The following is a 20,286-nucleotide window of genomic DNA, read 5'->3' as shown; positions in this document are numbered from 1 at the left end:
AAGAGTTTGACCAGGCAAGGTGCAAGTACAGAGGCACAGTTTTGGAGAACAACAGGAGGGACCTCATCAGGTCCATAAACCTGAGGGTTAAGGCCATTGAGGGCATGGAAAACATCACTGCGAAGGATCTTAATAGGTAGCTGAGAAGAGTTTGGAGCAAATAGGACAAGATACAGATATGAGGTTGTGATCAGAGGAGCCCAATGGAAAAGAGAGAGCTACAGCATAAGCAGAAGGCTTAGAAGTTAGGTAAAGGTAAAAAATGTTGGGCATATCTCCAAGACAGTCAAGAATATGAGTAGGATGTTGCACTAATTCTAGACTGGAGGATAACAAAGGTATTATGAACATGCAGGACTCATTGAACCTGTGAAAGGTAGTTCTTCCTTCAGGTTCTTAGTCCTCCCCTTTCAGGTATTATCTCTTATGAGAGGATATCAGAGTTGTCTAGGCTGACCATTCCAATCTTATTGTTGCTAAAAATCTATTTGGTGGATAGAAAATACAGTTATCACTCATTCTTGGACAAACATCTTTTTGAAAAACTCTTGAAAAGATTCATGTGTTTCTTCACTGGTCATGCTTAAGAAGTCTGTCATTGATGATGGCACCATCATTGCAGGCATGCTGTAATACTTAACACTAATAATAAATAACAAGATTTTCTGAACAAATTTTTGTAATATCCCTAGTATTCATTATTCCATTCATAAGCTAGTGGAGAAATCATCTGTTTCCATTATGTTCTTGAAACTTTAATATAATCTAAGACTAATTTGATTCACATTTTAAAATGAATGGATACAAGTAAAAAAATATTTTATCTCACAGAGCTATACAGCAAATTTTTCAGAACACACACACACACACACACTTTCTCTGCCTCTACAATTTACAAGATCAACAAAATTCATAGTGTATAGCATCTGATTACATTTCCTCTTTGTAGCCTTTCTTGATGCTTATTGTACCTTTGAATGTATGATTAGGATATATTTTTGAAGGAAATGTTAGGCATTATAAAGGTATGCATGTATCTTTCATGATTGCTTGAAGGGACTATAATTGTGTGTTCTTTGTAAATGGAAAACTTTACAATAAAATGATCGTCACTAGATAATACTGTTCTGAAACCTATTTCCTTTCATATAAGTGTCGAATAAATTCTCAGTATTATAGTATTATGAATTGCAGGAAGCCATATTATATGTAAAAATACTTATATTTTATATGGGGACACTACAATTTTTTCTGCATTGCATAATATCTCTTAATAATCTCAGCTAGTGCCCCTCGACTCGTTGATATCTGCAGGGTGCACTGGGATGCCTGCAGATGAAAGGATCTTCATTAGATAGATCCCCTTGTTGGAATCCTTTGGTAACACTTTGCAGTATCATAAAAGCTACTATGTAAAAAGATGGATTAAAAAAATGTGAAAAGGACGGACTTCCTCTCATCACCACTCAATACCTTTCCTCATGCCACCTCCGACCCATCTCATCCCACACACCTGCTCCACACAACCCATAACTGCACCTCTGAGATACTGCCAATCTTCTTTCATATACTCACTTCCTGGTCTTTCATTACATTCTACTCGTCATACTCAATAAATTAAACAAGCGAGGAAAAACACTGCTGTATAACTTAGAAGATCAAAGTATGGCCTTTCTTGCAGGTGAAGCACATGACCACAATAAAAAAATATGTAGGAGATGCAATTGATCTGAAAAAAACCCAGTGTGTGTGGCATGAATTTTTGGACCACAGTACATACCTATGAAGTTATCTTGACTTCCACAACAATTCACACTGATAGATTCACAGTTAAAGATTACAGAATTCTGTACAGGCCACTCCCTTTGAACATCCCTAGCAGTTGATGAAATTGTTTGCTGGATGGGTTCAATGTCAAGTGTTTCCATGTTCAGTTACTTACCTGGATGGAGATACTTAGGTTCCCCTTTCAGACAGGAGCATCTGTTCACACAGCACAATAAAGGTATGTGGATATTAAGGAGTTATCACCTTCCAGCCAATCATGATGGGGTCAGTTTTCAGTCTTCCTTGTGAGCACTTTTGTTGCTTGAGAAACACCACAGATGGTGTACTATATGATATACTACATGAGTGGAAAACATGCATTATGAAAAAGATCCTTTATATAAACCAGAAACAATTACTAGATACAATATCTATACAATACAATCCATTATAGAAAAAACATTGCAATAATACCCATATGTAAGAAAATAATCCACAGATGAGAATATTCTTCTACATACGTTTAAGGAAGTTAAAAACATATATCCTGTTAATGTGACAGAAATACAAGAACGAACAAGAAGATTTACCAATACCAGAAACATTGACAGCCAACATGATGCAGGGTGCCCAAATACTGTGAATGAGACTAATAATCTGGTTGTAACTACTGTACAATGCTGTATTAACAACCTGCTGCACTACAGAGCACCTGATGCTTCCAAGTGGATAACACTGAAGGGTGAGTGCTTGTGGTTTGTGTCACTAACTGTGAGGGATGACTGCCTGATCTATATCTAATGCCTGTCACTAAGGCTTTCTTATAGGGAATAGCCACAAGAAAAGATTCTCCATCTATTCCTGCCTTTACATGATCTAATCTCCTCATTCTCCTTTTCCCTTTCTATCTTACTGAATGGACTTGCTCTTGCACTCATCAAATCTACCATTATATAAATAAGATTGTATATATATATATATATATATATATATATATATATATATATATATATATATATATATATATATATATATATATATATATATAATGTAACCTTTCTGCTACTCATTTTTTTGTGGCTAAGCCATCTTAAACACTTAATTTCCTCAGCTTAACGTGACATACCAAATTGTTATTCACACTTCAAATACTTTTGCCATGCAATCTTTTGACATTATGGGCATATCTCAAGTGCTCATTTCAGCAGCTTGGAGTCTTAACCTTTATTTTTCATTGCACATCCAAGCCTCACTTACACTGATTGTGTTATCACCCATCTCCTGTTACCTCTGAGCTTACTAGTCTCTCTTTTCATCATATACCCTAAAGGTCAGACCACATTTTTCCTTGCACAGGTCCTCATCTTGTCCTTCATGTTTCTGTTTTGACACAGGATGAGATCATATTTAAATTTGCATGCCTCCTCCACTTTTCCAATTCAGCTTACTTACAGATTCCTCTGGGCATTCAGCACAAATCCTACATAGGCAATCAAAATCAATTACATTCCTTTTACTCTTTTCAAACTGTCTTATTTTAATTTATATTCATCTTTAACTTTCTCATTGTACTCTTTACAGGTGGCTAATTTTCTTTCATTATGCAATATACTATTATCTGCTCATATAAAAATTACTGAGACAGTGTCTCCTTTTACTGACTTCATGCTCTCATTAAGTCTGGCAACAATTGCTGCACCACCATCCTGGCAACCATCACCCACTAACTCAACCAGAAATCAAGATTCAAGTTTTGGTACATTTACAGTTTCTTGCAACTGTATATAGCTTTAAAGTGTATCAGATGCAAGTGGATATCAATGATGGGAGGTCTTGAATATTGCAATCAAGCAAAGTTATGACACTTTCAATTGTGCCTGGCATGTCATATGGGTCTAAATTAAGTAGTATTTTCTCCCCTTTTTCAGAGTAACAAGAGATGGATTCTTGATTTAACAGTATGATAAATTAATGACATTAATTACATGTATGGGAATAATTAATTTTCTCAATACATGAGAATGTTCTGCAGGCAGAGGGGGAGAAACAGTAAATGATTACATCCCACCATGGCCAGAGTAGGAATCACCTGACATGAGAGAGGCTTAGTGATGTCAGTGCAGCTCATCAATTCAAATGCAAGATACTGAATATATATTTTATAGTTATCCAAAATGGCATATGAAAACTTTGTAAACATTTTGTGTGAATGAAAAGAAATCTCTCCCAACCATTTATGTCAGTCAAGGTGAGTACTACCTGGAGGTGCTTCATGTAACCTGCTACATTTGTACTACTATCCATCACTGCTAACTCTATCCTAAAACATGAATGAAATATAACTTTGACATACTCTCTGGGAGACTTACAAAGATGATGCACGCTTTACTGCCTATCTGGTCACTTGGCACTAGTGGTGGACTAATCAGCCCTACAATGTGACATCAGTTGTTGTATGTTGTATAAGGCAGGTGGTTTGGAGTTCCTTTTACTGACTTTGCCTACCACCTGTATGGCATCTGAAAGCAAAAATACAAATTTTCATGTGCATTAAAAATTCAGAGAGAGAGAGAGAGAGAGAGAGAGAGAGAGAGAGAGAGAGAGAGAGAGAGAGAGAGAGAGAGAGAGAGAGAGAGAGAGAGAGAGAGAGAGAGAGAGAGAGAGAGAGAGAGAGAGAGAAACTTTCCCTACATTAAGTTCTCAGGTTGCATAATATCTACAGGTACTACTGCAGAGCTATCAGTGATTAGATTGTACACTCATCACTCTAAGAGAGTTAAGATTGACTCTGTTGTCTATATTTAAAAGAGACCATGAAATATGTTTGTGCAAAACATCAAGGAAGGGAACATTGGTGCTGGTGGTGTTAATATTGTACTGCTGTTTGTTAGACGACCCTCTTCAAAATGTTGATGTGTACATCAATAATGCACAACCACTATACAATACTGGCTCATGATTATAGAAACAAATTTCTACAAGTATATAGGCATCCCTCATATACATTTATTTAATTCATAATTTTCTAGTTGATATTTATAATTGAACTATATAGCACAAGTTGGTGGTAGTTTTTTTGTTTATTTATTTGCCTGCTTACATAATACAGGATTTGAGCTAAGCTCATGTTATCCTTTTTCATAATCACCTTTACCTAACCAAATCTTGAACACAGTCAGTCACTTGTGCCTCGATCAAATCATGGATGCTGTTTTCATAAGAGTAATTTTTCATTCAATCAAGTGATCCAGTATTTTTTTTTTTTTTTTTCATATGCTTGTATACATGCAATCAAGAACTCTGAGTGCATAAAGTAAAAACCTTAATTTCATTGTATGAATGATTTTACATCATAGAAAGCATCCAGCAAAATGTGACAAAAAATATTTGGTTTCCAAGCTACTTCATATTACATTCTGAAGTTAATTTTGTACTTTTGTTTTGGGTTTCTTTCTGATGGATTTATTGCTATTGTACTTGTTTAACTATCAACAGCAATGGCTCACAACCTGTTTATATTGCAAAGTAATATTTAAATACTAATCTATTAATTGTCATCATCCCCTCCCTCTCTCTCTCATTTGCAAACTTTACATAACTTGTAAACATCTTGGTACATCATTTATCTTCATATATTTTCTCAAGTTTAAGAAAATGTGAACAGAAATATATCTTCCTCCCATGAATAAAGTGAGTTAATACTGTTAATGTAAATATGAATGGTTATTTCATCTGTTCATATGGGCATGCTGATATTTGCAAATAAACCACCTGCATGAGGGTTGCCTGCATTGCCAGATCTATACTACCATCATTCTACAGAACCGATTATTTAGACTTTGTGAAAAGTTTACTCTGTATGATGTGTAATGTTTATGAGAACTACAGACCCAAAATATATAACCACTTTACTGATACTGTGAATGCTCCCAATATAATGTGTATATTACTTTTTCTCATAATGATGGGACTAATAAGGTGGCTTGTGGGGGAAGCCAAGACCACAGTGAGACTGATGCATTACCTGTTGTTGCTGCTGCTGCTGCTGCTGTTGTTGCTGCTGCTGCTGCTGTTGTTGCTGTTGCTGTTGTTGCTGCTGCTGCTGTTGCTGCTGCTGCTGTTGTTGCTGGTGCTGTTGTTGGTGCTGTTGCTGTTGTTGCTGCTGCTGCTGTTGCTGCTGCTGTTGTTGTTGCTGCTGCTGCTGCTGTTGTTGCTGCTGTTGTTGTTGTTGCTGCTGTTGCTGTTGCTGCTGCTGCTGTTGTACTGAGCCCATAGGCCTCTGCAGATGAGACAAGAGGGCTCCTCCTTGCCCAGGACCCCCCGGCCCTGCCTGTGTGGCTGCTGTGGGCCCTCCACCCAGCATCATGCGCTGTCTCATTAAACTGGCACCAGTTGGACCCATGCCCTGTCCACCTGGACCCATACCTTGTGCCCCTGGACCCATACCTTGTGCACCTGGGCCCATACCCTGTCCACCAGGGCCCATACCCTGTCCAGGTCCCATGCCTTGCATGCCTGGACGAGTGTAAGCCTGATTTCCACTCATCATTCCCATGCTGCCATTAGCACTGGGACCCTGGGAAAAAGAGAATCACTCTAGACTTTAAACTTCAAACATTTTGTTAGAAGGAAGAAATGCCTATTAAAATGCACATATATAGTATATCTCAGTAGCAGTTTTCATTAATATATTATGGAGAGCACAAATGACCACATTTACTCTATCAAGATATACACCAGGTTGTGTACTGGTTTATGAAACTGTTACGTTCAGGATGTCTATTAAATTGTCCTTGATTTCTATCATTCATCAGTCTACATATCAAGAAAACAGCTTTTGCAAAGGAGGGTAGCTGAGACAAGATGTCTCCCATTAGTCCTGCCTGACACACACACACACACACACACACACACACACACACAATACTACTATAAATTGTGAAGCTTAGTTGGTCCAAACTGGTTAATTGTGGAGTACGTGAATTCCTTATAAATGAAAATATCTTGTCAAACCTAAGAGTAAAGAAACATGACTGGTATTAACTGAATTTCAATCTCAAGTGAACTGCCAAGTCACCATCTGGCCCCAACAGCTGCTCCTGCCTTCCCCATTAGATCACCACATCCTCTTGCTCAAGATTAATTCAGCTTGCAAGATTCTTCTACATCTGGTGAGTGCCTGCTCAAGTCAGTGATCCCACAAGGTAGGACTTACTCTGCACAGACTTGTATTGCTAATATCACATGTAATTTTTCAGATTCATAAAATTCATTCCATATGAAGTAAGCTAATTTACTGACATATAATAACAATTTATTATGTCTCAGCCTTGAAGGGATAGGAACACAGTAGCAATCAAATACATGATTATGTGGAAATAAAGTTTTGCTGTCATGTTGAATCAACTCACCTGCATATACTGTGGTCGCTGAACAATTTGTGAAGGACTCATGCCCTGGCCAATGTAACCTCCACCTGGCTGTTGCTGGCGCAAACCCATCATAGTGGGATTGCCTTGATAGCCAGGCTGGTACCCCTGACCCATCATGGTGGTGGGTGGACCACCTGGGCCTGTGGGCACACTCCCTCCACCGGGGCCCTGAGCCATCATCTGGCCACTAGGCATGGGGCCTTGTTGATAGGTGCCATACTGACCCATGCTGCCCTGGCCCGGGGCACCTGGGCCACCTGGGGGACCTCCTGGCCCTGCCGCACTCATGGCTGAATACATTTGTCCTCCCTGGCCTGGCATTCCTTGGGGCATGGGACCAGTTGGCATAGCTCCACCAGCTCCATAAATTGGTCCCTGCTGAGGTCCTGCAAGACCACCTCGTAGGTTCGGTCTGTTAAAGTGTGCAGATGTTTTAGAAAATATCCATAAAAAAAAATATTTTTGATTCTGAGTTCAGATAATGCACTTGAGTTTGGTGTACACATATACATAGGTATCTGTATAAAGGATTGTCTATATACCTGGCTGAGATCTAAATAGGGAACAGCTGAAATAACATAACATATTGTTTCATTCTACTAGGAGTATGACATACAGAGGAGGGATTCTCAATGTCCTTGCTCTGTCATTTTTACATGCCTTTCACTAAGTGCAAGTAACAGTAGTAGTTTGAATATAACACAGGAGGTAGGTTCAGCTAATGCTCTGTGTTAAGTGTGATATGCATTTGAGTTTTAATGAAAGTAATGGCAGAAGATGACCATAGTTCTGATCTTGCTGAGATAACTCCTCAATTGCAAAAAAAAATTCCAGACAATATACAACACTCAAAATCTTTTTATGCATATAACTGAAGGTAACAAATATATAAAATACCAAAAGATTAATCAATAAAACATTGATGAAGGTTTCAACTATAGATACTTAAGGATACCATTAAATGTTAATATACTCACTTGGGTAACTGGTACACTACAGTAACAATCATTAAAGAACCACACGAAACCATTGTTTACACATACAGCTGATGAATGTTCACTGTTAATATCATCTATCACCTGTATATAATTCATATCCCTGACTAAATCTTGTTAGTTTTAGGTAGTTGTGGACATCACTAAATACTAATACAGGTTGACTGATCACTGATACTCCAACACTTTTATCCAGGCCCCTTGTTTAATTTGGCATATTTTCAGCTGACTATATCCTCTATCCTTTAAACATGCCATAGCAGTATGTTAAATTCACTGTGCATGGCCACAGAAAATGCTGCAATTTTAATACAGTACTGCTGTTGTGTGAACTTTGCCCAATGTCAAAATTGCTCCCAGCACACACCTTTGTGCATGCATACTATAGTGAGAAGAGAGCATGATAAGATGAGTTTTTTTGTGTATTTTATATATCATCAGTGCCTGCATGCAGATATCTTAGCAAATTACTATTGCTCCTTTGTCTATGAAATATGTTGAGATAGAATTGGAGCAAGAAAATAATAGTAATGAGAGCTAGCAAAGCATCAAAACATGCTCTATGTGTGAATGTAAAAGTCCTACTATTGTGTTTTTATATTCATAGATTTTATGCACTATCAACATCTGTATGGAATTTACTGACAAATTGCTATTGGTCTGTCTGTGGAATATGTTAGGATGGAAATGGAGCAAGTAAACATGGGAGCAAATTTTAATGGTGGGAGTGATTCTGCACCAAAGCACTAGTCCATTCAAGAAGCCCTGCTGTGTGTGTGTGTGTGTGTGTGTGTGTGTGTGTGTGTGTGTGTGTGTGTGTGTGTGTGTGTGTGTGTGTGTGTGTGTGTGTGTGTGTGTGTGTGTGTGTGTAGCATAAAGCAGAATTTTTTCTTTTCCTGAAGGAAGTGAAAATCATGGTACAAAAAGCAAATTTAACACCATAATAATGAAAAAAGTGAAGTGTTGCAAAAGCTGGAGTGAGGTGTTTCTGTTTGTCACCTTTGGGAAGCTTATGGCAGAGGATCATCAGCTGTGCATGATTTAGAGAAGAAGCAGGAAAAGTTGAAGCACTTCTTTGATGAGTGACTTAAAGAAACAAATGTGCATACAAAAAAAAAAAACAATGAAAGATTTAAAGAGTACTTGCTCTGCCTCTATACTAACACATTCCACAGACAATAGTAATTTATCAGTATAATTCCATACAGGTGTTGATAATATGTAAAATCTATGATAAAACTCAGTGGTAAGGCTCTTACATTCAGACACAGAGTATATTTTTGTATTCTATTATCACTCATTACTCTTATTTTCTTGCTCCATTCCTATCTTGACACTGCACAAACAACAGTGATAGTGAATTGTCAATATGACTTCATACAGATGTTGATAATATGTAAGATATGTAAAACACCAGGTAGATGCTTTGCTGTTCTCTTCTCACTAAAGTGTGCACAACAGTAATACTATGCTATGATTGTAGCTTCATTAGTGGTTGTGTGCAGTTAGATAATCACTCAAACATGGTATGTTTTTTAAAAGATAGAAAATTCAGACAGCTGAAAATATGCAGGATTAACCTGTAAACAGTGACACACATGATGTGATGAACATCGTGTAACTACAACTTGCCTCATATTATGTGAAGGCTATTTTTAAACTTGGTGGCCTATATTTCACTCCCATATGTCTTGAAATGATGTCTGGCAACTCAGGGTGAGCAAGCCCACATTCTCTCTCTCTCTCTCTCTCTCTCTCTCTTCCATGTGTGTGTGTGTGTGTGTGTGTGTGTGTGTGTGTGTGTGTGTGTGTGTGTGTGTGTGTGTGTGTGTGTGTGTGTGTGTGTGTGTGTGTGTGTGTACGTGTGTGACAGAGAATATTTGTATGTATGTATATATTTACTGCATCTACATCACAAACATATATTACCAGAATGATCAAATGACACTACCAACACTGCTCACTGCCCGCTAGCTCCAAGTGACAAACTGCCTAATTTCACTACACCACCATGCCTGAACTAATGTAAATAATGAACTAATATTCAGTTTTCCTATACTTTTCTGTGCAATATTTAATTTTATGATCATAAAAAATATTTTTAAGAATTTTTTTATGCCAATAATTGTGCACCACAAGTATGACTTCTGGAATCCTATTGCACATTTTATGGGTTAAACAAGGTACTGATGGTCAACTTGAAGAATACAGATACAACAGAACAAATCTGAGAAGCCCTCCAGACCACTACTTTTCACTTTATTGAAGATGTCAAATTATTCCCTACTGCATTCAGTATTTAAGGCTGTGCTATGAACACATGTACTAGGGCATGATACCTTAAAATAGGTCCTTGACGTGCCATCCCTGTCATGGCCCCAGTAGGCATGTTGGTGAAGGCTGGGTTGGAGGGCTGTCCTGTCATGATAGCAGGAGGACCCCCTGGGTGCCGCTGGCCAAGCATCTGCCGGATGGCCACTCGGCTATGTGACATTGGTGACGAGAACCTGGTGCTGCTCGCTGCATGGCAAGAAAGAGGAAAAATTGCTAGTAATAATAGAAATGAAGGAAGACTGCAAGTCCATTGAAACATTAAACAAGAACCTGATGTTACTGCATACAGAAAATACAGTTAAATTGTTAAGTCCTGTGGCTGGAGCTTAAAGAATTGTAAAGATAGATGTTGATGGTAATGGGAGCAGCATTTGAAGTGCAGAATTGGGCAATCACACATTCACCTGATGGCACAGGTACTTGTAATCTTCCACAAGCTTTTTGGGAAGACGTGACACCTATTTCTAGTCTCAGACAGGCTATCACAAAATGCTGTCACAGCTGCTGAGTTGTAGGATCAGATTTACAAATTTTCATCTCTATCTCCTTGTGTACCCTAAGAGTGAAAATCTTCACTTTGTCTTGTCAGTGCTTCTCTTTAAAGACCTTTGGAAGATTCTTAAAAATTTTTGGTGTGTCAGGCCAATTGTTGGAAAGTATTATATTATGTTTTTCAAATGGAAGGAAGGTGCTTGAATGAAGGAGAAGTCCTCTATCTATATCATGCTTATTCTAACATTAAGCAACAAGATCCCTCACTGAAGAAGCTCTTGGATCTAGGTCAAGGATAAACAAGATGTTAAGCCTAATCAGACCAACAAGATTTTTTCTGTGGCCAACACATTGCATAATCTTTTCGTATTAGATTTACATGACAGCTATTTGATGCTTATTTTTAATAAAGATATGTTCTGCCTGTTAAGAGAAGACTTGTAGCTATGAAGGACAGAAAATTAAATATACAAGCAGGTAGTTTTGGGTACTACAGTTGTCTTTAAAGTGGAATTGTACTGTACCTGGGGGCAGAGGCTGCTGATTGAAGAATGGTTGTTGCTGCTGTGGAGGTTGTTGCTGACCAAATCCTGTGTTCCACTGATTCGGTGCAGGTCCAGTGAAGCCTGTGGGCTGGTAGGTCATGGCTTGCATAGTAGGCTGAAAAAATAACATGCAATTTTAATGAAATGCAAACATTTATAGTATTGCAACCCTAATCCATCTTTTCCCAATTCCTTGTGGAATAAGAAGAAAAAAAATTCAGGAGCTTATTTTTAGTCAGTGAAGGGAATGAACAGCCTGCCTTCATCTGCACTGTGCAATACTTACACTGGCCATGTTGTTCACAGTCGGCACAGGACGGGATGCACGGCGGCGGGTGCGCTGATTCTTGCATCCTCGCTTGGAGGCCCCTCGAGGGGACTGGTCAGAGGTAGGGGTATCTGGGGCCTTAACTTCTTCCTTCACTTGCTGTGGGTGCAAAGAAAGGATTGACCATGGAAATATATCATAACTAAATCTTGATGCTCTCCACTGTACAAGCCAGACATTTCTGGCTGATATAATGGTTTGTTATAGATTATATTAAGCTACATAAATTCAAAGCAAAGAAAATGAGAGTTTTTTGCTACTATAGTAAATTACCCATCACAATGTAATGTAAATGGCTGCACCAAGAAATGTGAGGTAATGCCAAGAAATTCTATAAGAAATATAATCTACTACAGTGGGAGTCACAAAAGGTGAGTCAGTTGTGTGCTTGCTTCCTTGGCACATTCAGAAATGTACCCCATAAACTATGGAGGCAAATAGATGTGGGAAAAGGGAGTAACTGGCAACACTTACAAATCAGAGGGCTGCCTTAGGGTGGTAAAAGAGATGCCAGGAGATAATCACTTACTGTCCACTCCTTTGCTGGCTTTTTTCATTTTTGTGACATCCTTTCTGCATCCATAGTTCATTTAAGAGACTTATCCTAAGAAACCTTGACATGAACACACACTCTCCATGAGGCTGGTTACAGTATGAAGTGTTTATGCAGAGACTGGACTTCTGTGACCCCTACTGTAGCTTAAATAGCAAATTACAAGATGTACCCATTTAACCTTGGGATTAACTTTCTTATGGAAGTTTCAGAACTTGTGTTTACCACAACCAACATATGGTTTTATGTATTACCTGCTTGTCTGGCACTGGCTCCAAATCTTCCGGGGGAAGAGGTGGTGGCTCCAGGTAGAAGGATAGAGGCTTGGTGACAGTGTGTGTGTGGAACCTGAAAACAAACACATTTTGGCTTGGCTCCACATCGCTCTTTATGTTCTACTATTATACCAGCTTGACATCTCTCTTAGAGGAGATACCCATGATAAGGTGTCTTCATGCATAAATTCACAACCAAGAGGCATTTCCTTGTATTTTCACCTCTAGGTCTTGAGAAGAGATAGGGCCAATCCTCTTTTCATCACACTGTGCAAGGATTGTTTAAGTAGTATATCTGGCAATATATGCAGTGGGGGATGATGCCAGAGCTTGAATATCCCTGATACACCAAAACAGACCAATCACCTTCAGTCAGTCACTGTGACATAGAGATTTTATGAAAGAAAGTGATACAGTGATTACTGAAAATGACAAGGTGATCTTCTAGGAGGAAGACCCACCTTAGTAAGCGATGAGCCTCCTCATACTTGAGAGGTTTGCGCTCCAGACGAGTGGCTCCAAACCATGCCCAGGAGAGTGGGGCAGGGTTACGGTGTCCATCAAGGAGATCCCATGGACTAAGCTTTTGTTTTTCTGCTGCTTGTAGTCCCTGTAATAATAATAGGCATTTTTTTTTATTATAATAAAAAAATGGGTATTTTGCAACAGAAATATGAGGTGCAGAACAAGAAAGAGGATATTTACGTATACTCACATGCTTTTTATCCTTGTCAAATTCTTGAAGTCGATTGCCTTTTGTGTCTGTGACTGAGCCCCATGGCTCCAGGGTGATCACCTCGGCTTGTAGTTTTGGCAGAGGAATGAGTTGACGCACCAATCGTAGGGATACATTATTTCTTTCCCCAATATCCTGAAATACATGAATATGGTTGAGTAATGATGATAATGACAAAAAAATAAAATTAATAAATTAATAAATAAATAAAAAATAAGTAGATAAAAACCTATGGTACATAAATATTATACAATGAATTTGTCATAGTTTATATGGGATGATGTACATGAAGTCTGCATGCTCTACAATTAAATGCAATATATATATATATATATATATATATATATATATATATATATATATATATATATATATATATATATATATATATATATATATATATATATATATATATATATATATATATATATATATATATATATATATATATGCAATATAATATAACATATGTCAAGGCACATATTATTACAGATGGATAACCAAGAGAAGATCTTGGAACACAAGGGGATTTGAGGCAGCAGTCCGCTGGTCTTTCTCTCTGATGCTTTGATCCTTCTGAGAACATCCTTCAAGGGGAAGCCTCCTCTTTTTTTCTGGTTTTTTTTTTCTTGGATAGACAGGAGAAAACTGGGACTTCTTGCCACAGCCATTTCCTTCCATGAGTTCCAAATAGCACAAAGGGGTAGACTTGATTTTTCCCTTCTAAAGTCTTTATTACAGTACTTCTCATGCAAATGTACACATAGGATATTTGGTATTACCTTTTTAATTTTCTTGACTAAATTGTAGTAGTGCCTCCGGTTCTCCTCTCGAGATTCAGATGGAGCATCAGACATGAGGGTGGAGTGAATCAGTGTTGCCAGCATGTCCAGCACCGTGTTGAACAACTCACTGCCATGGCAAGAGAACACCTTGTTGTTAGATAATTAACATGAAATAAATCCTGAACTTTAAATTGATATCCTCAAAGGTAAAAATGATAAATCACATGAAAACTCTAAATGCCATCATTACTGTATTATTAAGTACCATCTTTACAGCCCTCTTTAAAGTACCCTCTATTCAGTGGAAAACAAATATGCCAAACTAATAAGACAGCTTCCACTAGCAGTGAGATAATTCAGGTTCAATACATAAGGTGTATAGGGATGACATCTCATACACTTCTCTAAAATTCACCATTCTTTGACAATTATTTCAGATAACCTAATCTATCAAGTAAGTAAAACGTTGCAAAGGAAGAAGAATCACTAGAGTTACTTTTATATTACTATAATGAAATTAAAAAGTTCTTACCTGTTATTTGTTAGATCTATGACTCCAAAGATAATGAGGTTGACCAGCAGCAGTGCCCACTCAGTGATGATAGAGTTGGAATAAGAGGATGTGATGAAGTCAAACAGTCCTCCCACAAGTGCAAACCTCAAGCTTAGAGCTTCCAGCATGAGCTGCCGACTCCGGCAGTCTTCAGGGAATGTGACTTGTAGTGCTCCAGGTTTTTCCTGCATTATATGTAGTTCATTGAAGTGTGTAAAGAGCATGACACTCACAAAGTATGGCATTCTAAATAGTAACCTCTAAACAATTAAAAAGACAATACTATGCCTTCACTTCTCATAAAGTAGAGAACAGGAAAGGAAATAAAAACATGAAATAAGATGCAATATTGCAACTGTCTCATAATATTGACAGCTAAATGCATTTCAGTCTTGGGGTACAGGTGCCTCCTATTTTTTTAGATTTTTCCTTGTAAACAGCTATATCTAAAGTCTCTTCCTAAAAACTCCAAGAAGGCTGTGTGTGAAAGAGAGAGAGAGAGAGAGAGAGAGAGAGAGAGAGAGAGAGAGAGAGAGAGAGAGAGAGAGAGAGAGAGAGAGAGAGAGAGAGAGAGAGAGAGAGAGAGAGAGGGAGGGAGGGAGGGAGGGAGGGAGGGAGGGAAGGGAGGGAGGGAGGGAGGGAGGGAGGGAGGGAGGGAGGGAGGGGAGAGGAGAGAGAGAGAGAGAGAGAGAGAGAGAGAGAGAGAGAGAGGAGAGAGAGAGAGAGAGAGAGAGAGAGAGAGAGAGAGAGAGAGAGAGAGAGAGAGAGAGAGAGAGAGAGAGAGAGAGAGAGAGAGAGAGAAACTATTCAAGCCAGTGTATTCTCTCTCCTGTATACTTTAATCTTCTCATTCTCCTCTCACTCCTTTCTCTTATATACTCCGGCACTCTGTTCTCCTTTTTCATGAGAAATTATCTTCCTGCCCCTACAACATCTACCATACTTATGGAGATCCTCATGGCCACCTCACTTCCTGTCATCCTTTCCATGAGGTCAAAGCAATATAGGGTTCTGCACTGTATCATTTAAACTTGTCTGCATTTCACTAATTCATCTTCATTTGATGTAACAGACCAGCCACACACATTTTTATCTTAGTCATCTATTCTTGGGACACCACAAGCATTTCTCAACTCACTTCAACCACTTAGATCCATGACCTTTGTCTTTCATAATCACAGCACATCCTTCTCTTCATTAACATTTTCAGCTGCCAACCTTTATGGAGGAAACTTATCTGTACACCTTCTTTCTCTAAACCTTTCTTAATCTTTATTAACCTAATTCTTTGATCTTCTGCACCATTTCAGTTACAATTTTCCCATAAAACTTTCCAGCTATAAAAGATATAAAGAATGTCTATAAATCTCTTTAATTTTTCCCATCTTTATCCTTGTAGGCTGAGACAAATATGACCTTTGTCCAGCCTTTTGGTATATTTTCTCCCTCCTGTGCTAACCTGTGCATCCATTCAGTCAGATTTTCCACACTTTAACATCTCAGTCCTCATCCCATTTGCACTTAGTCTTTCCATTCTTTAAATTTTCAGTTGCATTCATCAGTATCCTCCTTATTTTCTTTAGTAAATGCAGTCTCCCACCACCACCCATTACCACCAGGACAGATCAGAGCTGTATCACCTTAATTTTTATTACTCATAAAATCTTCAAACTTTTTCATCCATCTTTTAGTCAAAGCCTTTTCTCTCTAATAACTTACATCCATATTTTTCACTTCACTTCATTTGTTGTTCACAATATTTTCTTCTCAAGTTTAAATATATGTTTATCCAACACTACTAAATGCTCCTTAACTGTAACTCCAGGTTATTCTGATTCTGATGTGGGTCAAACATGAAATTTGCTGTGCTATCATGAGATGGTTTCAGTGTTGCAGTTAAACTTTAAAATCACCATGACCTAGTTTCCAGATTATTCAGAGAGATTGTGTAAATCTAAAGGAAGTAAACATATAACTTATGAAGAAGCTAAACTCATACCTACAAAACTCACTTCAAATGTGCCATTCCTATTTCACCACTAAGACAAGACAATTCAGATATAATATGAAAAAACAAAGTATAAACATAGCTCTACAACACTTAATGAGTCTGCAATAAAGATAATGAAACTGCAATATTCCTGGGATTCCTCAATTTCAGAGTTTATAATTTACTGTTATTGAAAGCAGGACTCAACTCTACAGTCTCATGCAAATAATGTAACTAAAACAACAAAACAGCTATTCATGCTCCACTGCTTTTAAATGCAGATGGTATTAAATTCTAGGAAGATGAGACCAAGAGACATTTCTCAAAATTGTTGATCCATAAGCAAGATACCTTAGAAGTTTAGGCACAACAAAAACAGGAATGCCAAATCTTTGTTGCAAACCAAAATTGTATAATGTTATGTTATAATATTAGCTTTTTTATTGTTTAAATTCTTAATCAAAATAAATTACTTACCATCTCCTAGATTGCAGTAAAAGTATGTAAGATAGAGGGAGGTATAATGTAGGTAAAGGATCTAAATGCTGAGGGCTCTGATCTCAAGGAGCTATCTTCCACTGATTTCTTAATAGGTAACATCCCATTTTAACAATTAAGGAACACTCTTATTTTTATGCCATTCACTCAGCAGCAGAACTATGTCAGGATAAGAAACTTGTACTAAGTACACATGTCTACTGGTTAGTATTCACTATATGATTTATCTTACATAACTGTTGGGTTAATAATAAAAATATAGATACAAAAGACTTACCTCTTTTGGATAGAAGAGTGACTGTGTGAGCTGTGTTCTTAAAGATTCCAATAGTTCTGATAGTTGGTCATCCTGGCCATCCAAACACATCAGCACTAACTGCAGGAAAGGACGGTGAGATGCCAGGGGCCAGTGTCCCAAAGATCTGCCTCCACAAACATTCTCCATTCCATTGCTGCTGCTCACACTGCTTGGCTGGCTGTGGCTGGGTGGAGGGCTGGTCACTACACCCTCAGTAGTGGTGGTCTCATCATCTGTTGGCTTGGAGTTGCCAGAGTATGCTCCAAAGTTTACAGACTCCAGTACTTGACCTAAAAGTAAAAATAAATAAAAAATTGTAATGAAAATAATATTAGCTGATACTCATTAATTTTATAAAACCTTAACAAGAATATGGATTTTCACTAAGTTAAAAGAAAACCATGAAGTCCCAGTTTCTAAATTTACTGAAGATACTTTTCTCACTCAATGGCACCTAGAAGAGGTTCCAACACACACTTTTCATTAAAAAAAAAAAAAAAAAAAAAAAAAAAAAAAAAAAATCTGAAACAGTCTCACCATCTAGCTAAATCAAGCAACTAAATTTGTCCTATTACTAATGGAAGATTTCCTTAATCAAACTTCTATTCATTACTATGCTGATGACTTTACCCAGCATATCTCAATATTTTTTAGCAGATACCCAACTCAGCAGAAATTAAACACGTCATCCAGAGAAACAACAGAAAATCTAATTTCTAAACTTATTATTCTATTATTTTCTGACTCGAGCAGCATAAACCATTCATTCTCCAATGTCTTAAAAACCCAATACAATAGTTTTAAGACCATAACATACCTGCCACCTTAAGAACTCTTCCCTGGACAGCCTTGGGAAGCTTGGATATTAGTGGAGCCACGAGGCATATTGATTGAGGTTTACGAGTCCTGAAAAGTTGAAAAGGCAGAATGGATACACACTGTTCATGTAATAGTAAGAAAACAATGTTCAAATAAATGATGGTTGACTGATTTGGAATATTCACTTGAGATTGTTCTTTGAGATAATGAATATATATATATATATATATATATATATATATATATATATATATATATATATATATATATATATATATATATATATATATATATATATATATATATATATATATATATATATATAATAAAAGATAGTTACCTATGATTGGAGAGGGAGTGGGACATGGGAGACTGATCCTGATCATGGTTGAGGTGGAACACCTCTATGGCTGCCTGAGCCACATTGTCCAGCCATGTGTTCAGCTCCTGAGGAGAGCCTCTTTGCTGTTCATACATCAAGTGCAAGTCCAGCCAAGATATCCGCAAGCTCCACTCATCCAAGTCCTGAGGAGAAATATCATGATTTACAAAAATTACTGTACTTCTACACTGGCTATCCTATGGTCTCTTTACTTCTGTTTCCATCATCTGTCACAATTCAGCTGCATGTACACTATATCTTGAGCCAAGCACGAAAGAAAATATTTTTGCAGCTAGGCATATAAGGAAGGTTAAATCTTGTTGAATAATTTCTTTCACACACATTATCAACGACTTTTTATCCATTTCATATAATGCTGATGGTTCCTATTTGAAGAAGTAAAAATTCCTTATTCAGTGACTCCTTTCAGCTATGTCATCACTAATGAATTAATGATACTATCCTTAGGAGGAACAATAAGTTTTTATTGTAACACTTGTAACTTGAAGGTTTTGCAATTTCTATCAATTCAAAGAGAAAAGGGAAAACTGAAATAAAAAACTTAGTTTCCTTCTCTGACAGTTTGTTATTCATAAAGATACAACACCATCAATGCTTCACCTGGAGAATGTGGGAGATGATTGTACGCTGGTCCTGTGAGGAGTCATTATGAGTACTGGGTGAGTCTGGATGACAGATCTGATGCAGCAGTCTCTGAGCCTGAAATAAAGGAAAATGCCAAGTAGACAAATAAATTTAGCAAATTATCTTGGCACAAAAAAGTAAGTGTTAACCCATAGATAAACATGCAGCTTCATCTGTTAGCTTTGTTGTACTTTTACATCAACAGGGAGTGCTGATTTGAGATGTAATCCAGAAATCAAGCATTTGAGAGAGAGAGAGAGAGAGAGAGAGAGAGAGAGAGAGAGAGAGAGAGAGAGAGAGAGAGAGAGAGAGAGAGAGAGAGAGAGAGAGAGAGAGAGAGAGAGAGAGAGAGAGAGAGAGAGAGAGAGAGAGAGAGAGAGAGAGAGTATTTGGTCACACCACGAAATGGTAACAAAAAAATTCTGAGGCTAGTTCCATAGCAAGCCAACAGATGGCAGTATTGAGGAATGTGCACTGTGGAGTTAAGCACTAATGGTCATCGAGCAGTCTGTGTTGTTTTGTGCAGTCTGTGTTGTTTTGTGTATTGAGATATTCAAAATGGGTTGAGTTGCAGGTGGTCACTGGCTATTTTAATGCAGGACTCAGTAAACACTCTTACAGTTCTCTGGAGGTGCACATTCTATAACTGACTCTCTATAACTGATATATAACTGATATGATTCTATAATTGATATATTTTGATGCGCCATACCCACATGCTACAAAACATCAACCCTAAGTGTTTATGCTAACAGTATCCATGTGATCTACAAAACAGTTATTACAAGTTACATACTCACAACTAAGCTCAGACCATTTTCACATTTATTTCTAGTCTCTTGCTACAAGTTAAGTTTGA

The 20,286-nt window shown here is 37.6% G+C and overlaps 1 protein-coding gene across 1 annotated transcript in view; it reads right to left on the bottom strand.

Moving 5' to 3' along the window:
- Positions 1–739: 739 nt before the first annotated feature.
- LOC135108470 (mediator of RNA polymerase II transcription subunit 12-like protein) overlaps positions 740–20,286 on the bottom strand; it is a 48,113-nt gene continuing 28,566 nt past the window's right edge. Inside the window, 15 exon segments of the mRNA XM_064019510.1 lie at positions 740–1,329; positions 5,792–6,343; positions 7,179–7,611; positions 10,534–10,714; positions 11,545–11,680; positions 11,852–11,992; positions 12,701–12,794; positions 13,183–13,331; positions 13,437–13,592; positions 14,240–14,369; positions 14,775–14,980; positions 17,561–17,871; positions 18,399–18,487; positions 18,741–18,925; positions 19,404–19,502. Of these exon segments, the coding sequence (XP_063875580.1) occupies positions 1,240–1,329; positions 5,792–6,343; positions 7,179–7,611; positions 10,534–10,714; positions 11,545–11,680; positions 11,852–11,992; positions 12,701–12,794; positions 13,183–13,331; positions 13,437–13,592; positions 14,240–14,369; positions 14,775–14,980; positions 17,561–17,871; positions 18,399–18,487; positions 18,741–18,925; positions 19,404–19,502 (2,952 nt within the window). The 3' untranslated portion in view covers positions 740–1,239.

Source organism: Scylla paramamosain, chromosome 17 (assembly GCF_035594125.1).
Source record: "Scylla paramamosain isolate STU-SP2022 chromosome 17, ASM3559412v1, whole genome shotgun sequence".
Taxonomy (NCBI): Eukaryota; Metazoa; Arthropoda; class Malacostraca; order Decapoda; family Portunidae; genus Scylla; species Scylla paramamosain.
The sequence above is the reverse complement of the archived record's forward strand: the minus strand, read 5'-3'. Positions and strand labels throughout refer to the sequence as shown.